At 47.0% G+C, this 23,479-nt stretch overlaps 1 protein-coding gene across 1 annotated transcript in view; it reads right to left on the reverse strand.

The window, feature by feature from the left end:
* The window catches only part of tango6 (transport and golgi organization 6 homolog), a 47,561-nt gene extending 34,998 nt beyond the window's left edge, over positions 1-12,563 (reverse strand). Inside the window, exons 1-10 of the mRNA XM_079254853.1 lie at positions 12,423-12,563; positions 10,948-11,576; positions 10,680-10,796; positions 8,644-8,860; positions 8,464-8,570; positions 1,284-1,446; positions 1,074-1,135; positions 889-1,001; positions 640-816; positions 435-561 (exon numbers count right to left, since the gene is read on the reverse strand). Coding sequence (XP_079110979.1) covers positions 435-561; positions 640-816; positions 889-1,001; positions 1,074-1,135; positions 1,284-1,446; positions 8,464-8,570; positions 8,644-8,860; positions 10,680-10,796; positions 10,948-11,576; positions 12,423-12,474 — 1,764 coding nt within the window. The 5' untranslated portion in view covers positions 12,475-12,563. The remainder of the gene's footprint in view (positions 1-434; positions 562-639; positions 817-888; positions 1,002-1,073; positions 1,136-1,283; positions 1,447-8,463; positions 8,571-8,643; positions 8,861-10,679; positions 10,797-10,947; positions 11,577-12,422) is intronic.
* Positions 12,564-23,479: the final 10,916 nt, after the last annotated feature.

Below are 23,479 nucleotides of genomic sequence, written 5' to 3' on the forward strand. Positions count from 1 at the left end.
TTGTTTAGTCTGCATGTTTATTTGTCCTTTATTGTCTTTTGTCTTGTTTTGATAACTGCAATTTCCAAAAGATGTTCATCCAGAATGACAGTTTGTTATTGAAAATGTCAATAAAATATTTGAAAGAGTACAAATCAGAAAGTACAAGTCAGACAGTACAAGTCTGAAAGTACTAGTTAAGAAATACAAGTCAGAATGTAGAAGTCGGAAAGTAAAAGTTAGAAAATAAAAGTCTATGCACACAAATAAAAAAATACAAGTCAGAAAGTGCGAATCACAAAGTACTAGTATGATTAAAGTTTCTTTTATTAATCTAACTTTAGCTTCTGTTTTTGGCTTTCTGTATAGATCTAGAGATAAAATATTAAATTCTGAACACAAGAAGTTTGTAACGACCATGAGCCCCCATGCATAATCATGGTGGCTGTATTTACCTGCAGCAGGCCCAGGAAGAAGTCACCAGGCAGGTCAGAGTCCTTGAGTTCAGCCAGCAGCATCACCAGACATTCCACCCTCCACTGTTCCCCTGACAGTTTGGCATACAGCTCATCATCTTCGTCACTGTGAGGAAACAACAAAGCAGTCAGCGAACCCAGCTTCAGTCAGAGGAAGCAAAGGCCATCTGCTGAGCGTCGCCACCTGCAGCTCTCTCTACAACACAGTCTGGCGCCTCCATTGCTGCCCGCCGTGAAACAGAAGTCTTCTGGCACATCCCTCCTTCGTCCCTGCAGGCCTGACAGTTCCCTCAGAGCAGACAGTGCTGCAGACATCTCAGCGTGGCTCAGGTACCACAGTAAAATCTCCTGACAGGGGGCGCTGTGGAACACATCCGTCACAAACGAGTAACACAGCGGTGCTGATTCAGGCGTTAACGAAGACGACGTTTACCGGAGGTGGCAGACATTCTGTTTGGTAAAACAGAAGAGCTTGAAGATGGCAGGAAGAACTTCCTGGAGTGTCCTGAGAAGAGTCTCTGACGGACTGTTTCCTACCACCCAGATCTGAATGGAAACAGAAGCTTCATGAAAGCAGATGTCTACACAGGAAAACGTCTACGAGCCGGGCATGCTCACTTTGTACACGTCCTCCACACAGCAAGTCAGCTCGGACTCGTCTACAGGAACTCCCCCGTCGCCTAAAACACAAAGACTTTCATCAACTTCTTCTTTTTTAATGGGGCGAGTTGCTGGAAAAGATCTTTCATAAATACACAGGTTCAAGCTTGGTGGAAGAACCGTCAACGTATTCAACGAGATGGAGAACTCCCAGTTTCTATAACTGACTGGAGGCAGAGGTGCAGCGGTGGAGCGGCGCCAGCAGCGGGCTGAGCAGGCATCGCCGGGCCAAGCTGGGCCTCTCCCAGACGATGGAGAGTGTCGCCCTGGTGGCCACGCGCTGGAACTGCAGGGCTGTCAGCTTGTCTCTGAAGCGGAGCAGGTCCAGGATCTGGACACAACACAAACAAGTCTTTTCAGGTTTGGACATATATTTAGGAACTTCTTGGAGCTCTGATGGAAGTTGACACACACCAATCAAAATCCGAAGTAAATACACAAATAAATATAAATAAAATTATGTCGAATTCTGTTTGACAAAATAGTTTCGAAAAGAGATGAATGTGGAATTCTGGGTAAAAGTGTTGGAGAAGAAAACTGGGATGATGGCGAGGAGGCGGGCGTGGGAGGAGTTCGCCGAGGCCACGAAGAACAACTTCCACACGGTTTCGAGGAGGTTCTGGTCCACCAGTGTTGTGCTCCGTCAACACTCTGGACAGTGGAGGACTGGAACTGGGACGTTGTGGCTCGGTGGATGGAAAGACCTGAGGTGGTCAAAAAACTCCTTGGTGGCTTCAAGGCCCCGGGATCCGCCTGGAGTTCCTAAAGGTCCTGGATGCTGTCCTGGCTGACACGTCTCTGCAGCATCTGGACATCAGTGACATCTGGACATCGGGGACATCGGGACATGGGGACATCGGGACATGGGGACATCTGGGACATCGGGACAGTACCTCTGGACTGACAGACTGCTGCGGGGACATCGGGGACATGGGGACAGTACCTCTGGACTGACAGACTGCTGCGGGGACATCGGGACATCAGGACATGGGACATGGGGACATCGGGACAGTACCTCTGGACTGACAGACTGCTGCGGGGACATCTGGGACATCGGGACAGTACCTCTGGACTGGCAGACTGCTGCGGGGACATCGGGGACATGGGGACAGTACCTCTGGACTGGCAGACTGCTGCGGGGACATCGGGACATGGGACATCGGGGACATGGGGACATCGGGACAGTACCTCTGGACTGACAGACTGCTTCGGGGACACGGGGACAGTACCTCTGGACTGACAGACTGCTGCGGGGACATCGGGACATGGGGACATGGGGACATGGGGACATCGGGACAGTACCTCTGGACTGACAGACTGCTGCGGGGACATCGGGGACATGGGGACAGGATTATGTTGCTCCTAGAAATGGAGAGTTCACATCAAACACATGGCTGTTGGCTACCTCCAGCTGGTTGCCATGGAAACCCAGTGGTTGACACCTGTAACTGAACGGGGACGGCGCGGTTCCGGAGGGACGGTCTCTGGGACCCAGTTCGGACCCAGTCCTCATCATGGACCAGGATTCTGGCTCCATGGAGGAGCAGGACACATGTGTTAGTCTATGGTCCACATCACCATGGCGATGGCGGGGAGGAAGGTGATGATGTTCCGTGGGATTTCTAGTACTTTCTGTATTTCTGTTGGACGTTTACTGCTGTTTGACTGTCAGAGGAACTTCAGTTCCCCGCCTCACCATCTACGTCACCATTTTCCACCACCAGAAGAAGCATACGCGTGGGACCAAGCAGGACAAAGTGGGACAAAGTGGGACCAAGCAGGACAAAGTGGGACCAAGCAGGACAAAGTGGGACAAAGTGGGACCAAGCAGGACAAAGTGGGACAAAGTGGGACCAAGCAGGACAAAGTGGGACCAAGCAGGACAAAGTGGGACCAAGCAGGACAAAGTGGGACAAAGTGGGACCAAGCAGGACAAAGTGGGACAAAGCAGGACAAAGTGGGACAAAGCGGGACAAAGCAGGACAAAGCAGGACCAAGCAGGACAAAGTGGGACAAAGTGGGACCAAGCAGGACAAAGTGGGACAAAGCAGGACCAAGCAGGACAAAGCAGGACCAAGCAGGATAAAGCAGGACCAAGCAGGACAAAGTGGGACAAAGCAGGACAAAGTGGGACAAAGCGGGAAAAAGCAAGACAAAGTGGGACCAAGCAGGACAAAGTGGGACCAAGCAGGACAAAGTGGGACCAAGCAGGACAAAGTGGGACAAAGTGGGACCAAGCAGGACAAAGTGGGACAAAGCAGGACAAAGTGGGACAAAGCGGGACAAAGCAGGACAAAGCAGGACCAAGCAGGACAAAGTGGGACAAAGTGGGACCAAGCAGGACAAAGTGGGACAAAGCAGGACCAAGCAGGACAAAGCAGGACCAAGCAGGATAAAGCAGGACCAAGCAGGACAAAGCAGGACAAAGTGGGACAAAGCGGGAAAAAGCAAGACAAAATGGGACAAAGCAGGACAAAGCAGGACCAAGCAGGACAAAGCAGGGACAAAGCAGGACAAAGTGGGACCAAGCAGGAAAAAGTGGCACAAAGCAGGACCAAGCAGGACAAAGTGGGACCAAGAAGGATAAAGCGGGACCAAGCAGGACAAAGTGGGACCAAGCAGGACAAAGTGGGACCAAGCAGGACAAAGTGGGACAAAGCAGGACAAAGTGGGACAAAGTGGGATCAAGCAGGACAAAGTGGGATCAAGCAGGACAAAGTGGGAAAAAGCAGGACAAAGTGGGAAAAAGCAGGACAAAGTGGGACAAAGCGGGACAAAGCAGGACAAAATGGGACAAAGCAGGACCAAGCAGGACAAAGTGGGACCAAGCAGGACAAAGTGGGACCAAGCAGGACAAAGCAGGACCAAGCAGGACAAAGTGGGACCAAGCAGGACAAAGTGGGACAAAGCAGGACAAAGTGGGACAAAGCGGGACAAAGTGGGACCAAGCAGGACAAAGTGGGACAAAGTGGGACCAAGCAGGACAAAGTGGGACCAAGCAGGACCAAGCAGGACAAAGTGGGACCAAGCAGGATAAAGCGGGACCAAGCAGGACAAAGTGGGACAAAGCAGGACAAAGTGGGACAAAGCAAGACAAAATGGGACAAAGCAGGACAAAGCAGGACCAAGCAGGACAAAGTGGGACCAAGCAGGACAAAGTGGGACCAAGCAGGACAAAGTGGGACAAAGCAGGACCAAGCAGGACAAAGTGGGACAAAGTGGGACCAAGCAGGACAAAGTGGGACAAAGTGGGACCAAGCAGGACAAAGTGGGACAAAGTAGGACAAAGCAGGACAAAGTGGGACCAAGCAGGACAAAGTGGGACAAAGCAGGACAAAGTGGGACAAAGCAGGACCAAGCAGGACAAAGTGGGACCAAGCAGGACAAAGTGGGACAAAGCAGGACCAAGCAGGACAAAGTGGGACCAAGAAGGATAAAGCGGGACCAAGCAGGACAAAGTGGGACAAAGCAGGACAAAGCAGGACAAAATGGGACAAAGCAGGACAAAGCAGGACCAAGCAGGACAAAGCAGGGACAAAGCAGGACAAAGCAGGACAAAGTGGGACCAAGCAGGACAAAGTGGGACCAAGCAGGACAAAGTGGGACCAAGCGGGACAAAGCGGGACAAAGTGGGACCAAGCAGGACAAAGTGGGACAAAGCAGGACCAAGTGGGACAAAGCAGGACAAAGCAGGACAAAGTGGGACCAAGCAGGACAAAGTGGGACAAAGTGGGACCAAGCAGGACAAAGTGGGACAAAGTGGGACCAAGCAGGACAAAGTGGGACAAAGTGGGACCAAGCAGGACAAAGTGGGACAAAGCAGGACAAAGTGGGACAAAGTGGGATCAAGCAGGACAAAGTGGGACAAAGCAGGACAAAGCGGGACAAAGCAGGACAAAATGGGACAAAGCAGGACCAAGCAGGACAAAGTGGGACCAAGCAGGACAAAGTGGGACCAAGCAGGACAAAGCAGGACCAAGCAGGACAAAGTGGGACCAAGCAGGACAAAGTGGGACAAAGCAGGACAAAGTGGGACAAAGCGGGACAAAGTGGGACCAAGCAGGACAAAGTGGGACAAAGTGGGACCAAGCAGGACAAAGTGGGACCAAGCAGGACCAAGCAGGACAAAGTGGGACCAAGCAGGATAAAGCGGGACCAAGCAGGACAAAGTGGGACAAAGCAGGACAAAGTGGGACAAAGCAAGACAAAATGGGACAAAGCAGGACAAAGTGGGACAAAGCAGGACCAAGCAGGATAAAGCAGGACCAAGCAGGACAAAGTGGGACAAAGCAGGACAAAGTGGGATAAAGCGGGACCAAGCAGGACAAAGTGGGACAAAGTGGGACCAAGCAGGACAAAGTGGGACAAAGCAGGACAAAGTGGGACAAAGCGGGACAAAGCAGGGCAAAGTGGGACAAAGCAGGACAAAGCGGGACAAAGCAGGACAAAATGGGACAAAGCAGGACAAAGTGGGACAAAGCGGGACCAAGCAGGACAAAGTGGGACCAAGCGGGACAAAGTGGGACAAAGCAGGACAAAGTGGGACAAAGTGGGACAAAATGGGACAAAGCAGGACAAAGCGGGACAAAGTGGGACAAAGCGGGACCAAGCAGGACAAAATGGGACAAAGTGGGACCAAGCAGGACAAAGTGGGACAAAGCAGGACAAAGCGGGACAAAGCAGGGCAAAGTGGGACAAAGCAGGACAAAGCGGGACAAAGCAGGACAAAGTGGGACAAAGCAGGACAAAGTGGGACAAAGTGGGACCAAGCGGGACAAAGTGGGACAAAGCAGGACAAAGTGGGACAAAATGGGACAAAGCAGGACAAAGCGGGACAAAGTGGGACAAAGCGGGACCAAGCAGGACAAAATGGGACAAAGCAGGACAAAGTGGGACAAAGCGGGAACAAGCAGGACAAAGTGGGACAAAGTGGGACCAAGCAGGACAAAGTGGGACCAAGCAGGACAAAGCGGGACAAAGTGGGACAAAGTGGGACCAAGCAGGACAAAGTGGGACCAAGCAGGACAAAGTGGGACAAAGCAGGACAAAGCCGGACAAAGCGGGACCAAGCAGGACAAAGTGGGACCAAGCAGGACCAAGCAGGACAAAGTGGGATAAAGCGGGACCAAGCAGGACAAAGTGGGACAAAGTGGGACCAAGCAGGACAAAGTGGGACAAAGCAGGACAAAGTGGGACAAAGCGGGACAAAGCAGGGCAAAGTGGGACAAAGCAGGACAAAGCGGGACAAAGCAGGACAAAATGGGACAAAGCAGGACAAAGTGGGACAAAGCGGGACCAAGCAGGACAAAGTGGGACCAAGCGGGACAAAGTGGGACAAAGCAGGACAAAGTGGGACAAAGTGGGACAAAATGGGACAAAGCAGGACAAAGCGGGACAAAGTGGGACAAAGCGGGACCAAGCAGGACAAAATGGGACAAAGCAGGACAAAGTGGGACAAAGCGGGAACAAGCAGGACAAAGTGGGACAAAGTGGGACCAAGCGGGACAAAGCAGGACAAAGCGGGACAAAGTGGGACCAAGCAGGACAAAGCGGGACAAAGTGGGACAAAGCGGGACAAAGCAGGACAAAGCGGGACAAAGCAGGACAAAGCGGGACAAAGCAGGACAAAATGGGACAAAGCAGGACAAAGTGGGACAAAGCGGGACCAAGCAGGACAAAGTGGGACCAAGCAGGACAAAGTGGGACAAAGCAGGACCAAGCAGGACAAAGTGGGACAAAATGGGACCAAGCAGGACAAAGCGGGACAAAGCAGGACAAAGTGGGACAAAGCGGGACCAAGCAGGACAAAGTGGGACAAAGCGGGACCAAGCAGGACAAAGTGGGACAAAGTGGGACCAAGCAGGACAAAGTGGGACAAAGCAGGACAAGGCGGGACACAGCGGGACAAAGCAGGACAAGGCGGGAGAAAGTGGGACAAAATGGGACAAAGCAGGACAAAGTGGGACCAAGCAGGACAAAGTGGGACAAAGCGAGACAAAGCAGGACAAAGCGGGACAAAGTGGGACAAAATGGGACCAAGCAGGACAAAGCGGGACAAAACAGGACAAAGTGGGACAAAGCGGGACCAAGCAGGACAAAGTGGGACAAAGCGGGACCAAGCAGGACAAAGTGGGACAAAGTGGGACCAAGCAGGACAAAGTGGGACAAAGCAGGACAAAGCAGGACAAGGCGGGACAAAGCAGGACAAGGCGGGACAAAGTGGGACCAAGCAGGACAAAGCGGGACAAAGCGGGACAAAGCGGGACAAAGCAGGACAAAATGGGACAAAGCAGGACAAAGTGGGACAAAGCGGGACCAAGCAGGACAAAGTGGGACAAAGTGGGACCAAGCAGGACAAAGTGGGACCAAGCAGGACAAAGTGGGACAAAGCGGGACCAAGCAGGACAAAGTGGGACAAAATGGGACCAAGCAGGACAAAGCGGGACAAAGCAGGACAAAGTGGGACAAAGCGGGACCAAGCAGGACAAAGTGGGACAAAGCGGGACCAAGCAGGACAAAGTGGGACAAAGTGGGACCAAGCAGGACAAAGTGGGACAAAGCAGGACAAAGCAGGACAAGGCGGGACAAAGCGGGACACAGCGGGACAAAGCAGGACAAGGCGGGAGAAAGTGGGACAAAATGGGACAAAGCAGGACAAAGTGGGACCAAGCAGGACAAAGTGGGACAAAGCAAGACAAAGCAGGACAAAGCGGGACAAAGTGGGACAAAATGGGACCAAGCAGGACAAAGCGGGACAAAACAGGACAAAGCGGGACCAAGCAGGACAAAGTGGGACAAAGCGGGACCAAGCAGGACAAAGTGGGACAAAGCGGGACCAAGCAGGACAAAGTGGGACAAAGTGGGACCAAGCAGGACAAAGTGGGACAAAGCAGGACAAAGCAGGACAAGGCGGGACAAAGCAGGACAAGGCGGGACAAAGCGGGACACAGCGGGACAGAAGCCCGGTCTGCATGCCTCCTGGATGCCGTCCTGCTGGGTGGTTCCAGACTCGTCCCATCAGGTCAAGACCCCATGGAAAGCCCAGGACAAGCTAAGGGTCTGTGTCCCGGCCGGTCTGGGGATACCTGGCGGTGATAGGTGGGAGACGTAGCCAGAAGGAGGGAAATCTGGGTCTGCTATCAGTGGAGACGCGTTTAGACGGAAAACAAAATGAAAATGAAACTGAAATAAACGAAGCGAAAGAAAATGACCTGAGGTTTCTAAAATCTGCTGAAGACGTGCAAAAGTCCAAGCAGACAACTGAACAAAGAAACGTCTACAACAGTCTGCAATGTGAGCGCCGCAGGACAGGGACAGACACTGCAGGACGTGATGGAAAGATGTGGACCTGAGGACAGACGAGTCTGAAGTAGTCCTCTGCTGATGCAGACTGTTGGGGACAGGTCACCAGGATCCTGGCTACGGCGTCACATTTCCTCCAGTTCGACTCGCCTCCTGCAGGACACAAATGCAGCTTTAGTCTGGTTTCCACGGTAACCACAACCCTTCCTCCTCTCCTCTTCTTCACCTGATCCTCCTTCCAGGGTTGCTCTGACCACGGCGTGGACACCGCCAGGCTGCACGAGACGTTCAGACAGGAGCTGACCGCAGAGACGCCTGAGCCAGGCTGGAGCCGGGCCTGTCCCGCCACCGGGTCCACCGGACGTCCCCACCGGGCCTGTCCCGCCACCGGGTCCACCGGACGTCCCCACCGGGCCTGTCCCGCCACCGGGTCCACCGTCCCCCTTAAAGACACGACACCGTCCCCCATAAAGACACGACACCGTCCCCCTTAAAGACACGACACCGTCCCCCATAAAGACACGACACCGTCCCCCATAAAGACACGACACCGTCCCCCATAAAGACACGACACCGTCCCCCATAAAGACACGACACCGTCCCCCATAAAGACACGACACCGTCCCCCTTAAAGACACGACACCGTCCCCCTTAAAGACACGACACCGTCCCCCATAAAGACACGACACCGTCCCCCATAAAGTCACGACACCGTCCCCCTTAAAGTCACGACACCGTCCCCCTTAAAGACACGACACCGTCCCCCATAAAGTCACGACACCATCCCCCTTAAAGACACGACACCGTCCCCCTTAAAGACACGACACCGTCCCCCTTAAAGACACGACACCGTCCCCCATAAAGTCACGACACCATCCCCCTTAAAGACACGACACCGTCCCCCTTAAAGACACGACACCGTCCCCCTTAAAGTCACGACACCATCCCCCTTAAAGACACGACACCGTCCCCCTTAAAGACACGACACCGTCCCCCTTAAAGACACGACACCGTCCCCCTTAAAGACACGACACCGTCCCCCTTAAAGACACGACACCATCCCCCTTAAAGACACGACACCGTCCCCCATAAAGACACGACACCATCCCCCTTAAAGACACGACACCATCCCCCTTAAAGACACGACACCGTCCCCCTTAAAGACACGACACCGTCCCCCATAAAGACACGACACCGTCCCCCATAAAGACACGACACCGTCCCCCTTAAAGACACGACACCGTCCCCCTTAAAGACACGACACCGCCCCCCTTAAAGACACGACACCGTCCCCCATAAAGTCACGACACCATCCCCCATAAAGACACGACACCATCCCCCTTAAAGACACGACACCGTCCCCCTTAAAGACACGACACCGTCCCCCTTAAAGACACGACACCGTCCCCCTTAAAGACACGACACCGTCCCCCTTAAAGACACGACACCATCCCCCTTAAAGACACGACACCATCCCCCTTAAAGACACGACACCGTCCCCCATAAAGACACGACACCATCCCCCTTAAAGACACGACACCATCCCCCTTAAAGACACGACACCGTCCCCCTTAAAGACACGACACCATCCCCCTTAAAGACACGACACCATCCCCCTTAAAGACACGACACCGTCCCCCATAAAGACACGACACCATCCCCCTTAAAGACACGACACCGTCCCCCTTAAAGACACGACACCGTCCCCCTTAAAGTCACGACACCGTCCCCCTTAAAGACACGACACCGTCCCCCATAAAGTCACGACACCATCCCCCTTAAAGACACGACACCGTCCCCCTTAAAGACACGACACCGTCCCCCATAAAGTCACGACACCATCCCCCTTAAAGACACGACACCGTCCCCCTTAAAGACACGACACCGTCCCCCTTAAAGTCACGACACCATCCCCCTTAAAGACACGACACCGTCCCCCTTAAAGACACGACACCGTCCCCCTTAAAGACACGACACCGTCCCCCTTAAAGACACGACACCGTCCCCCTTAAAGTCACGACACCATCCCCCTTAAAGACACGACACCATCCCCCTTAAAGACACGACACCGTCCCCCTTAAAGACACGACACCGTCCCCCTTAAAGACACGACACCGTCCCCCTTAAAGTCACGACACCATCCCCCTTAAAGACACGACACCGTCCCCCTTAAAGACACGACACCGTCCCCCTTAAAGACATGACACCGTCCCCCTTAAAGACACGACACCATCGTGTCTTTATGATCCAGATCCAGAATACCTGCTTGGGTCCACCTTGCAGGATCAGCAGCTCCTTGATGACCATCGGTTGGTAGACCTGACCCAGGAGGTTCTTCAGGGCTTCTTTACATGTCTGACTCTCTTCAGCGCTGAGTTGCTGAATCGAAGAGGAAACAACAATACAGAAAAAGAAAAATTGACGTCTCCAGACTTTATGTCAAATAAAAAAGGACATTATCCTGACGACAAAGATGAGTGAAGGCCGTCTGGGCTTCGCCACCTGTGACCTGTGTGATGTGATGACCCACCCTGTCACTGTTTCTGCGTGGCTGGTAGCCCAGCTGACACAGAGCCGCCATCACGTCCCCCAGATGTCGCGACAACACCAGCGTGGCAAGCGTGGACTGCTTCACCAGCTGCAGCAGGACTGTAGTGGTGATAAGGAGGCGGCGCCCTGCTGTCGGCAGCGTCTCCTTACCGACTACTTTCTCCACCATGACACCAAATGCTGACCTGCGTCCCAGCGTCACGCCCACTCCAGGAGCCAGGTAGGGGCAGAGCCCCAGAGAAACCACAAACTGCAGAGCAGCTTCCACAGTCTTCTGCTGGGAGACGCTTAGGACGTCGGGGGGTAATGGCGGTGCCATTTCAGGGGTGGGCCGTCTTGCTGCAGGAGGCGAGGCCTGCCGGAGGTGCTCCAGTCTGTCCGACAAATGTCGAGTCAAGGTGAGGAGCAGCAGCAAACCCTCCTGGACAAAGCTCCACGTGTCATCTTCTGCATCACAACAGAACCAGTCTGACGCTGCCTTCACTTCCTCCCTCAGACTCCTCACCGCCTGCAGGCCGCGGTCCGCCTCCAGCTGATCCAGGAGGCTGGTCCGTTTGGCCGCCAGGGCTGCCAGCAGAGCTTCCTGCTCAGAGGTCCGCTCACATGCCTCTGCAAAAAGCATGACATCATCAGGCTTTACACACACAGCGTGACATCATCAGGCTTTACACACAGCGTGACATCATCAGGCTTTACACACACAGCGTGACATCATCAGGCTTTACACACACAGCGTGACATCATCAGGCTTTACACACACAGCGTGACATCATCAGGCTTTACACACACAGCGTGACATCATCAGGCTTTACACACACAGCGTGACATCAGTTTCAGAATAGCTGTACATGTTATTCTGACAGGGCCGCTGTCAGGAGGTGAATGAGGGTGAAACGCCTCCCATCTCAGGGAGGAGGTGCCATGAGGGATCCAGTCTCTGGGTGTAAAGATGTTCAGGAGATCTCCAGTTTGTCTTCCAGTCAGAAAAACCTCCCAGTTAAAAGGAAGACTGGTGAACTTCAATGTCTCTCCCTCTGAAGTCAGAAGATCATGAAAGCATGAAGTAAATTCAGGGGAGGATGGACACGTGGTCTCTGATTCCCAGACAGACCTGCATCCAGGACCACCACCACCATCATCATCATCATCATCATCATCATCACGAGCCAACAGAGCCAGATGAACAGCGTTTTCATGGAAACCTTGGTCACCTCTATAAGTCAGAGTTTCCTTGAGAGGAAGAGAAGAAGCTGCTCTTTAAGCTGGTCCAGAGTTCCAGAGTCCACTTCTCTGGACTTCTCTGGTCTGTGGTCAGACCAGCCAGCATCCCGGATCTTTACTGGAGGAAACGGATCAGATAAGGACCCAGGCTGTCAGAACCAGTTCTAATGGTCCAGGTTGGAGCAGGAAGGCTGCTTCTGCTCCTTTTGGTTTATTTCTCATCCTTTTGCTTACCCGTAAGAGGTCTCGTGAGAATATTAATTGCCGCGAGGATCGCTGACGTCATCTTAGACTGGACACGTCACACCACGAGTCTGTAAAATAATGAAGCTTTTAGCTATTTCTTGATCTGGGAAACATTAGTCACGCTGCTAAAAATCCACGCTTCTAAAGCTACGGACGTCCAAACAGACGCTGGGATTACGTCATCACGCAGTCTCCTTCCAGCCACGGGATTGGCTGACGGTATGCTGCATTCACTGAGCATTTAAAATGTGGGAAAGATGAAGACTCTAGCCACGTTTTTATCGCGTTTATTACGATGAACTTTTTTTAAATTTTTATTTTTATTACATTATTTTTTTTATACAAGCATTATGCAGAGTAAAACAGTGCAATACAAAACTGAACAATACATACGCCAGGGGGATATAGTTTATTAGGAGCAGCCATAACACAAATAACAATAGTCACATAAACACAAAAAGTGCACAAATAAATAGTCTTAATGGCTTTCATGTTCGTGGAACACTTATTAGAATTAATATATTGTTTGGCTTCATTATTAAGAATATAGAAAAGTGGCTTTTGGTTGGTATATCAACATTTGTGAATATGCCATTTTGTCAAGTATATAATAATATTATTGATATAGAATTGTTTGTTTTTCTCTAGGTAGTTAATGAAGCCAAACAATATATGTTCAAAGCAAAGGGGAAAAACTCAGTTCAGTACAGGAAGAGATCAGAATTCAATCTGGTGGAGTTGGGTTAGCGACAAAATAAATGAAACATGTCTCCAGCCTGTCCTTCGCAAAAAGAGCAAGTTAATTCTAGATCTTTTTTAAATCTTTGTAGAAAGACCTTTGATGGATAAAATCTACTTTAATAGTTATTATGTATTTAGCAGGTAAATTCCAAATCTTCTTCCATTCAAGATTATTAATTAATGTGTTCCAGAAAGATACCACATACAGAACTGTAGCTATGTTGAACGTGTATGATGATTACTAATGTGGGTTGATGAGAAACAGATTCGGCCAAAGTCCAGTTTAGTTGGGTCAAGAGGTAACAGTGGTAGATTCTGTCCATTTGCATTTGAACAATATAATTACTCCATCAGGGATTGCATTTTTAACTTTTATATTCATTAATAGGAATAATTACTTCATATTTTATAATAAATTCTTGATATGTCATTGAAGACCCTTCAGCAATAAATAATTGATGGACCAGGATTATTTTTGAATAAACCAAAAGTGGTAAAAGAGGGATTAGTTTTTTATGTGATGTCTTTATAGTTCCATATGTAGTATCTATGTCGGGAAAAGTTGTGTTTTTTTAAATTAGCTACCAGGAAAGAAGCATCTGTTGGTGGTAATAAGATATTAATGAAGCAGATGATGGTTGTTCTGGGTCTGTTAGTGGATCCTTGGTTTTTTCCTAAGCGGTGGACGATGTCAATGCCACTTATAATTTCCTGACGAAGTCGGGGACCACAGAGCAGCAGAGGCTGACAACTTTTTCTGTGATGTCCTCAGGGTTGCCTTCATGGAATTGACTCATGGAGTCTGAGGTTCCACCTTGTTCAATATCTATCAGCCTTGTTAAGTTTAAGTTGTAACTTGGTTATTTGCTGGTCCTGTTTGTCGCTGGCAGTTTTCATCTCTTTCATATCAGATTTTAGTGATTCAACTTCTGCAAAGGCAAAATCAATAGATTTCTTTCGGGCTTCAATGCTCATAGCATTCTTGGTGATCATGCCCTCCAGGTTATCTGCTCAAGCATTGATTGGAGTGACAATGTTATCCTGCCAGTCTGCCAAAGACATCTCAGCTTTTTGTTTTTCTTTTTGGTTTAACCGGTGTGTCAGGGACAGAAGATGGCAGAGCTACCAGAACTGCTTCTTGGCTACAGGCGTGGGATTCAGAGACGGCACAGTCATGTTCCATGTTAAGCTGAAGAGGTAGCAGGTGCTGTGGAAGCCGAAAAGTTGGATTGTGCTCTGTTAATGTTTAAAAGTACTCCAAGAACCATACCTTCCTTGTGTTCTGGTGCATCTTTTTTTTACATTTCACCCCTTGTTCTTTTGGCTTCATGTCAATGTGACCTGAGGATCCACACAGCTATCTTTAGCTTAGCTTAGCGCTTCGGTCGGCTAAAGAGGTGGGCAAGGCAATAGCGGGAGGAAAGATAGTGTTAGGAGGGATGAGATTGTTTAAAAACTGTTTTTGGTTTGTTGGTATATCATATCTATGTAGAAACAGTTAGATAAGGGATAGAGAACTGAAAATCAGCTCAGTTGTGGAATATTGTCTGCCACCGTCGCCATCTTGCCGACCAATCCGTCATTACGATTAACTACTTCCACAAAAATGAAGGAGGTAAATAAAAAAAGCATTTACTTGCTGAACTCGGATCGTTTGTCAGTGCACAATTTCCCGTTACACCGATGGCTGTCTTTTTTTTTTTTTTTTTTTTTTTTTTTTTTTTTAAATTTATTGAACAAAACATTAATTACAAACTCAAGTAAGAATTTCCACTTACTACAAAAACACAAATATCGGGCAAGGAACCAGAAAAAAACAACATAAATACCAGCATGTTCACTGTCAGATACGACACAAAGCAAAAACAATATAAATAAAAAATAATCATCCTGGCCCACTTTTCTACTCTTGAGACATTTTGAAAGTGACCAAGTGAAAGTGTTGCTTTCAGACATAAGGTCAATAAGATGGGGGACATTGACAAACCATTGTCATTCATTTAGATGTATTTATTAATTTTTATTCATTTATTTTAAAAAGGTTGTGACAAATTATTACAAACTTTCTGTATTTCTCCATGTTTGGTGCCAATAATATTAGAGAGGAATAGAAGTTTTTGAGTTTGTTTTTGAAACATAGTACTGAGGGTCTTTGGTTTTCCCATTTGCATGTATGGATATATTTTCCTATCATTATAATAATATTGATCATGTCAGCTCTCTCTTTATCAATGTCATTTTGTATATTAGAATTTGGTTCATATCGAAGGGTGTTATATTAACTTTTGTGTTGTTTAACCAACAATGAACGTTCTGCCAGAACCGACTGGTGATTCTACATAAATAGAAAAGATGTTCAATAGTTTCAGGTTCTTCCAGACAAAAAACACAAGCTTCAGCCTCAAAACCAAATCTTTTCTACAGGGTTTCTGCTGAAGGCTAATGGCTATGGATGATTTTACTTTTGGTGGAGTTGGCCATTTTAAATGTTTTGAAAATTAATCATTGTTTATTTTGGTTTTTTCGTTCTTGTATAGTCCTGAAAGGTTTACATTTGAAAGCTTTTCCAATGAATTGGTTGTTCCATTTTTATTCACAAATATGTATTTGATTATTTTTTGTTTCTGGCATGACGGCTTGTAATCTTGTTTGAGAGATTGTGTTTTTTATTAAATGCATTAGAGCTGGGGGTATTGCTTCACATATTTTGCTGAATTCTCAAAAGGAGCAATGAACATCAAATTTTTCTTTAAAGCTCTTAAACTGTAGAAGTTTCCATGTTCATTTAATAGATTGGTCACAAAAATCACATTTTTAATGAACCAATCCTGTTTGAATATGGTTTTCCTGTTTATCATAATTGTTCTGTTATTCCATAAGGTAACCCTAACCCTAACCCTATGTGGGGTGAAATTGTGGGAGAATATTAACTTCCAAAAGTTCAGTACTTTTTTTTCATGAAACTCTGCTCGCTTCACAGACAGCTTTGTAGTTAAAAATCACATTTTAACACAAAGTCCATTCCTCCAATTTTCTGAAAGATGTTTCTGGTGATTTAAAACCAGTTTGGTTTGAGACATAAAGGTTTTTATCCATCCAGCCATCTTCTGCCGCTTATCCGGGATGGGGTCGCCGGGGCAGCAGCTGTTGTGGAAATTTTATGTTCTGACTTAGATTTTCATATATTTCATAGTCCTAGTGTATATTCACTTCTGATTCTGGCTTGGTGGGCTTTCTGAAAAGGTCATGATGAACTTAAGAACTTAAGCTTAGTTACACAGTGTCTGCTTATTCCCCTTTACAGACAAAGCAATGCGTAGAGATCTAACATGTCTGCATTCAGACATCTGAGATCTGACTAGTTAGAACACTCTCTTCCTTGAAGAGGGTTACAGCTAACAACAGACATTTCTTGTTTAGAATAACATAGATTAAGGGCAGACAATTGACGACCTTTTGCGAGGGTAAAAGGACGCTTCAGTCCGGGACTCAGGTAGAGCAATCCAGACTTCTGCCCCGTTGGACCTCTGGACTGTCTCTCCAAATTGCAATTTGTATTATTCTGTACTTTATTTTCTGTTCAATAAACTTTGTAATCTTTTTCACTTCAGAACAAGACTCCTCGTCATTGACAGACTTTTTTTTTCACAACACAGCCTAAGCAGGGAAGCCCAGACTTCCCTCTCCCCAGCCACATTTACCAACTCTGCGGGGGGGATCCCGAGGCATTCCCAGGCCAGCCGAGAGATATAATCCCGCCAGCATGTCCTGGGTCTTCCCCGGGGTCTCCTCCCAGAGGGACGTGCCTGGAACACCTCACCAGGGAGGTCCAGGAGGCATCCTGACCAGATGCCCGAGCCACCTCAACTGGTTCCTCTCGATGCGGAGGAGCAGCGGCTCTACTCTGATCTCCTCCCGGATGACCGAGCTCCTCACCCTATCTCTAAGGGAGAGCCCGGCCACCCTGCGGAGGAAACTCATTTCAGCCGCCTGTATACGAGATCTCCTTCTTTCGGTCACGACCCACAGCTCATGACCATAGGTGAGGGTAGGAACATAGATCAACTGGTAAATCAAGAGCTTCGCCTTCTGGCTCAGCTCCTTCTTCACGACAGACCGGCGCAGAGTCCGCATTACTGCAGATGCCGCACCGATCCGTCTGTCCATCTCGCGCTCCATCCTTCCCTCACTCGTGAACAAGACCCCGAGATATTTAAACTCCTCCACTTGAGGCAGGACCTGACTCCCGACCCGGAGAGGACAATCCACCCTATTCCGGCTGAGGACCATGGTCTCAGATTTGGAGGTGCTGATTCTCATCCCAGCCGCTTCACACTCGGCCGCGAATCGCTCAAGTGAGAGCTGGAGATCACGACCAGATGAAGCCAATAGGACCACGTCATCTGCAAAAAGCAGGGACCCAATCCTGAGGCCACCAAGTCGGATCCCCTCAACACCTCGGCTGCGCCTAGAAATTCTGTCCATATAAGTTATGAACAGAATCGGTGATAAAGGGCAGCCTTGGTGGAGTCCAACCCTCACGAACGAATCTGACTTACTACCGGCAATGTGGGCCAAGCTCTGACACCTGTCGTACAGGGACCGGACAGCCCATACAAGGGGTCCGGTACCCCATACTCCCAGAATACCCCCCACAGGAGCCCCCGGGGGACATGGTGGAACGCCTTCTCCAGGTAAACAAAGCACATGTAGACTGGTTGGGCAAACTCCCAGGACCCCAAACAGGGTATAGAGCTGGTCCACTGTTCCGCGACCAGGACGGAAACCACACTGCTCCTCCTCAATCCGGGATTCGACTATCCGGCGGACCCTCCTCTCCAGGACCCCTGAATAGACCTTACCAGGGAGGCTGAGGAGTGTGATTCCCCTGTAATTGGAACACACCCTCCGGTCCCCCTTCTGAAAAAGGGGGACCACCACCCCAGTCTGCCAGTCCAGAGGCACTGTCCCTGATGTCCACGCGATGCTGCAGAGGCATGTCAGCCAGGACAGCCCCACAGCATCCAGAGCCTTAAGGAACTCCGGGCGGATCTCATCCACCCCCGGGGCCTTGCCGCCAAGGAGCTTTTTGACCACCTCAGTGACTTCAGCCCCAGAGATAGGAGAGTCCACCCCTGAGTCCCTCAGCTCTGCTTCCCTATCGGAAGATGTGTCGAGGGGGTCTTCGAAGTATTCCTTCCACCGATCCACAACGTCCTGAGTTGAGGTCAGCAGTTCCCCATCACCACTGTACACAGTATTGACGGAGCACTGCTTCCCCCTCCTGAGCCACCGGTTTTTATCCAGTTTATTTTAAAGACTCCTAACATTGATTCAAAGTTTAGGGTTTTTAAACTTCCTTCTTTGTATTCTTTTAGCAGTATTGATTTTTTTAACATAGTGCTTTTTATTTCACCAGATAAAGTTATAAATTACGGATTTTGCTTTTTTAATGTTATTAGGAGACATGTACATCGAGTAACATGGATAAATCAATTTTGATATTTCCTCAGATTTGTATAAGTTTTGACCAAAAATTTATAAATCTCTTGTTAGCCAACAATTTAAGGTTTTTTCCATGTTGTCTTTTTTTTCAATCATATTTTTTTCCCTTTTTTTTCTTTTAAATGTCTTTAATTTATTGGATACCAAGACATTTAACTTCAGATGTAACCGGGATGGATATTATATTATTATAACCCTAACCCACTTTTCAGAAGATTTACATGTAAGCCAGATGTTTTGGAAAAAAGAGAAATAATGTTTAATGCTTTACCGACGACTGATTTATCTTTTAAGAAAAAAAACTGTATTAGCTGCCAATTGACTGATGCAGAAATCAGAATCACACATTTTAATACCTCTAAAATCCTGGTTGTTTACGGTCAAATAGGCTAAAATCTGGGTATAGAATGAAGAGTTTCGGTGATATCCTTTCGGTTTCGGTGTTTCCTGTGTAATCCCTCAAGTTATCTATGATCTGGGTGATATTCCTGGATGAAGAGAAACATAACACATAACTGACAATTTCTTTGTAAAACATTGCAATTACTTTCCAGAAATTTTCTCCTAATTCAAACTTTTTTAGTGTTTGAAATAGGAAGGAAAAAAAAAAAAGAAATAGGGAGGCGTTTTCTAATGAATCAAAGGCTTTGAAAAAGTCTATGAAAAGAATTAGGCTTTCTGAATAATAAGTAATTGATAGTCTATCATGTCCAATAATAATCTTACATTATTGTGTATATTTCTACCTTTAACAAAGGCTTATTGAAACTCGTCAACCAGATTAACCAGTACATTTTTAGTCTATTCGCATATACAAGAGCTCTTAATTTGAAGTCAGTGCAAAAAAGAGTTATTGGTCTCCAGTTATCAAAGTAAAGTAGATCCTTGTTAGGTCTGAGCTCAGATTTGAACCATTCCCATTTGTTCATGTACAACATTTCAAGTTTGGTCACATTCTGAAAGAGGATTTTGACTTGCTTACAGAATCCATCATTAAGTAATAAACTATTGTGAAGTGACAACTAAGTCAGTGCATGACAGCTAAATCAGTGCTAGTAGGCAGGTAAGTGACGTAATGCTGTAGGCAAGTAGTGAGGTTGAGACGGCGGAATCCCACTAGGCAAACGTAAACTATTCATTCATTCATTTATTAATGTGTGCGTTTTGCCAAATTAATCTGAAATTAATTTGAACATTCTCCTAAGTCGGTAAATAGTGTCTTTTTAAGGTGCATTCTGGAGCACAACGGGGAGGATTTGGCCAGCCTGACGGACTTCAGAGATCAGTGTTTCGACAGAGTTGTCATGGGGAAGCCAAAGCAAACATCGACCCCAGCCGCATCATCCCAGGCTGAAAGACAGCGGAATGAGGATTCATCCGGAGCCATTTCGTCGCCGGGGAACGACACAACCGATGTTCTTATTTCTATAAAAATAGAATAGAAAAAAAATTATATAAAAAGCTCAGTAGTTTCGATGCGCGCCTGAGCCTGGTGGAGATTCTCCACAAAGAGTTTCAGGCCTTGCCGGAATCACTGGAATTCAGCCAGAAGCAAGTGGAAACACTGGCCACAGAAAACGCGGTCCTCAGAGAGTCAGTTAAATCCCTCACCGAGGGGTTAACCAGAGTCTCCGAGGAGAACAAGAAGATGAAGGAAGCGGTGCTGGATCTGCAAGCCAGAAGCATGAGGGACAACTTGGTGTTTGCAGGGATTCCAGAACAAGCGGATGAGGACCCCGAGACCACAGTTAAAAACTTCATTCAGACTCATCTAAAGCTCCCGGAAGAAACGGTGGGGAACATCGCCTTTCACCGAGTTCACCGTCTGGGCAGAAGGAAACCCGGAGCCGGCCGGCCACGGCCCATCGTAGCCAAGTTTGTTAACTACAAACAAAAGGAGCAGGTGAAGAGTCAGGGTCGTGAACTTCGGGGCCTCCATTATGCAGTTAATGACCAGTTTCCAAGAGAGATCCTGGATCGGCGGAGAGTCCTGTTCCCCATCAGGAGGAAATCCATCGCCGAAGGAGCTCGCGCTGTCATCGCCAGTTGTACCGCGACCCAAACATCACTCCGTGGCTCTACTGACTTGCTGGTATGTTCCTTAATAATCTTAAATCTTAAATAAGTTATGCCATATTTGTAAAACTGTGGTTTCAAAATAATTATCAGCATTTTCTCCATCCGTCTCTGCTACACCGTTCTCGTCACGGATGTTTCTTTTACATTTATTTTCTTCCTTTGGCACGGCCACTTTTTTCTCTTCTCACTTTTCTTTGTTTGAACCCTTTCACTTTTATGAGTAATGTCACCTACTTCTATATTGATATGTTTCATGGCACACGCACAAGATTAAACATCGGACACAACGTTATGCATGATTCACACTTACACACACAGTTCAGTATGAGGAAAGCACACATAGAGACACTTAACGCGCAGATCCAGGTACCGCACACAGCTGACAGGCGCACAAGCAGCGGGTTACACACAGACACACGCTGTGGTAATATGCACACAACCTCCATCTCTGCTGGTTTATGGATACACTGAGGTTTGTCACTTGGAATGTGCGTGGAGCTGGTACAAGAGAAAGGTTAAAAATTCTTAATCGGATGCATGAAATGAAGGCAGACATCGTTCTCCTGCAGGAAACTCATTTATCTAATTCAACAATAAATCTTTCAACGGACCAGTTTCCACATGTTTACTCAGCTTGCTATAATTCCAGACAAAGAGGAGTAGCCACTCTTATTAATAAAAGGTTAAAATTTGACATTGATCAAACAATCACAGATCCAGAAGGCAGATTTTTAATAGTTACATTATCTATTCAAAATGTTAAGTTAACTATTGCAAATGTTTATGGCCCAAATGTTGATGACTCCTCCTTTTTTCACTCCCTCTTTACTTCGCTCTATGATCACTTAGATAACACAATCATTGTAGCCGGGGACTTAAATGTTATTCTAGACAAATACAGTTCATCAGGGAAGCATCGAGGTTGGAAATCAGCTGAAACGGTTAAACAGTACATGAAGGATTTTGGTCTTTGCGATGCATGGCGTTCTCATCACCCGACACTGAGAGAATACACTTTCTTCTCTGCAGTTCACCATACCTATTCTAGACTAGATTACTTCCTAATCAGCACTTCACTCATGAGTGACATATCAGAGATAAAGATCCATCCCATAATCATCAGTGATCATGCACCTGTATCATTAACCCTTAGAAGTAAAAACTGTAAGCCAGCCACTAGAAACTGGAGATTTAATACATCATTACTTACAGATTCTGAGTTTATCAGTTACTTTGAAAGAGAATGGTCCTCATATCTAGAAAACAATAACAGACCAGAAACTTCAGCGTGTGTTCTGTGGGAAGCAGGAAAAGCAGTAATGAGAGGGAAAATAATATCCTTCTCTTCCCATAAGAAAAAGAAGGAAACTTTGAGAACATCAGAATTAGAACTCAGAATTAAATCACTAGAGGAAGCTTACCATGTCTCCCCAGAAGAACACACACTGAATGGTATTAGAAAAGCCAAATTAGAACTTAATGAAATAATAGATAAAAGAACACAATTCATGGTGCAAAGACTTCGATTGGACAATTTTGAACATGGTAACAAATCTGGAAAGTTCCTGGCTAACCAACTAAAGGCAAATAAGGAGAAAACAACAATTCCCTCTATAAAAGATTCAGAAGGAAATATCAGCCATGATCCTGACATGATGAACAATACTTTCAAAGAATTTTACAAAGCATTATATTCATCACAAATAAACTCAACAGATGAGAATATTAACCAATTTCTTAGCAGCATCAATCTTCCTAAAATAAATCAGGAAAATAAAATGGCTCTAGATTCACCTATTTCAGTTCATGAGCTCCATGAAGCTCTCCATCGTATGCCAAATAATAAAGCACCGGGTCCAGATGGTTATCCAGCTGAATTCTACAAAGAATTCTGGACAACACTGGCTCCAACCTTTTACTGCATGGTATTAGAAATAAAGGAAAAGCAAAAAATACCCTCCAGTATGAACTTTGCGAATATTTCAGTCCTATTAAAACCAGGAAAGGACCCTACACTCCCATCCAGTTATCGTCCAATTTCATTAATAAATGTAGATCTCAAAATAATCAGCAAAGCTCTAGCCAGAAGGATAGAAAAAATAACCCCTTCCATTATTCACCCTGATCAAACAGGTTTTATAAAAGGTAGACATTCCTACACTAACATGCGCAGATTAATTAACATAATAGATTATTCAACTCTACACAATCTGAAGTCCACAGTTATATCTTTAGATGCAGAAAAAGCATTTGACCGTGTAAACTGGAAACTTTTATTTGCAACTTGAAAAGAATTTGGGTTTGGGTCATCATTTATTGACTGGATAAAAATATTATACAATAACCCAAATGCATGTGTGAAGACTAAGGACAAAACTTCTCCAAACTTCTGCTTCCAGAGAGGCACCAGACAGGGCTGCCCACTTTCTCCATCACTCTTTGCCATTTTTATCGAACCCCTGGCAGCTGCCATAAGACAGAACCCAGAAATCAAAGGAATTCAAGCTAAAAATATTGAACATAAAATTAGTCTTTACGCAGATGACATTTTACTTTTCCTTAAAAAACTCACAAACAACACTTTCTCAAACAATCACACTAATTAATAAATTCTCTTCAATATCAGATTTTTCTATTAACTGGTTAAAGACTACAGCAATGCCCATTAACTGTGACTTTAAAAACATATCTAACACCACTATACAGTCAGGAAATATTAG

The sequence above is a fragment of the Telmatherina bonti genome (assembly GCF_933228915.1).
Source record: "Telmatherina bonti genome assembly, chromosome: 2".
NCBI lineage: Eukaryota > Metazoa > Chordata > Actinopteri > Atheriniformes > Telmatherinidae > Telmatherina > Telmatherina bonti.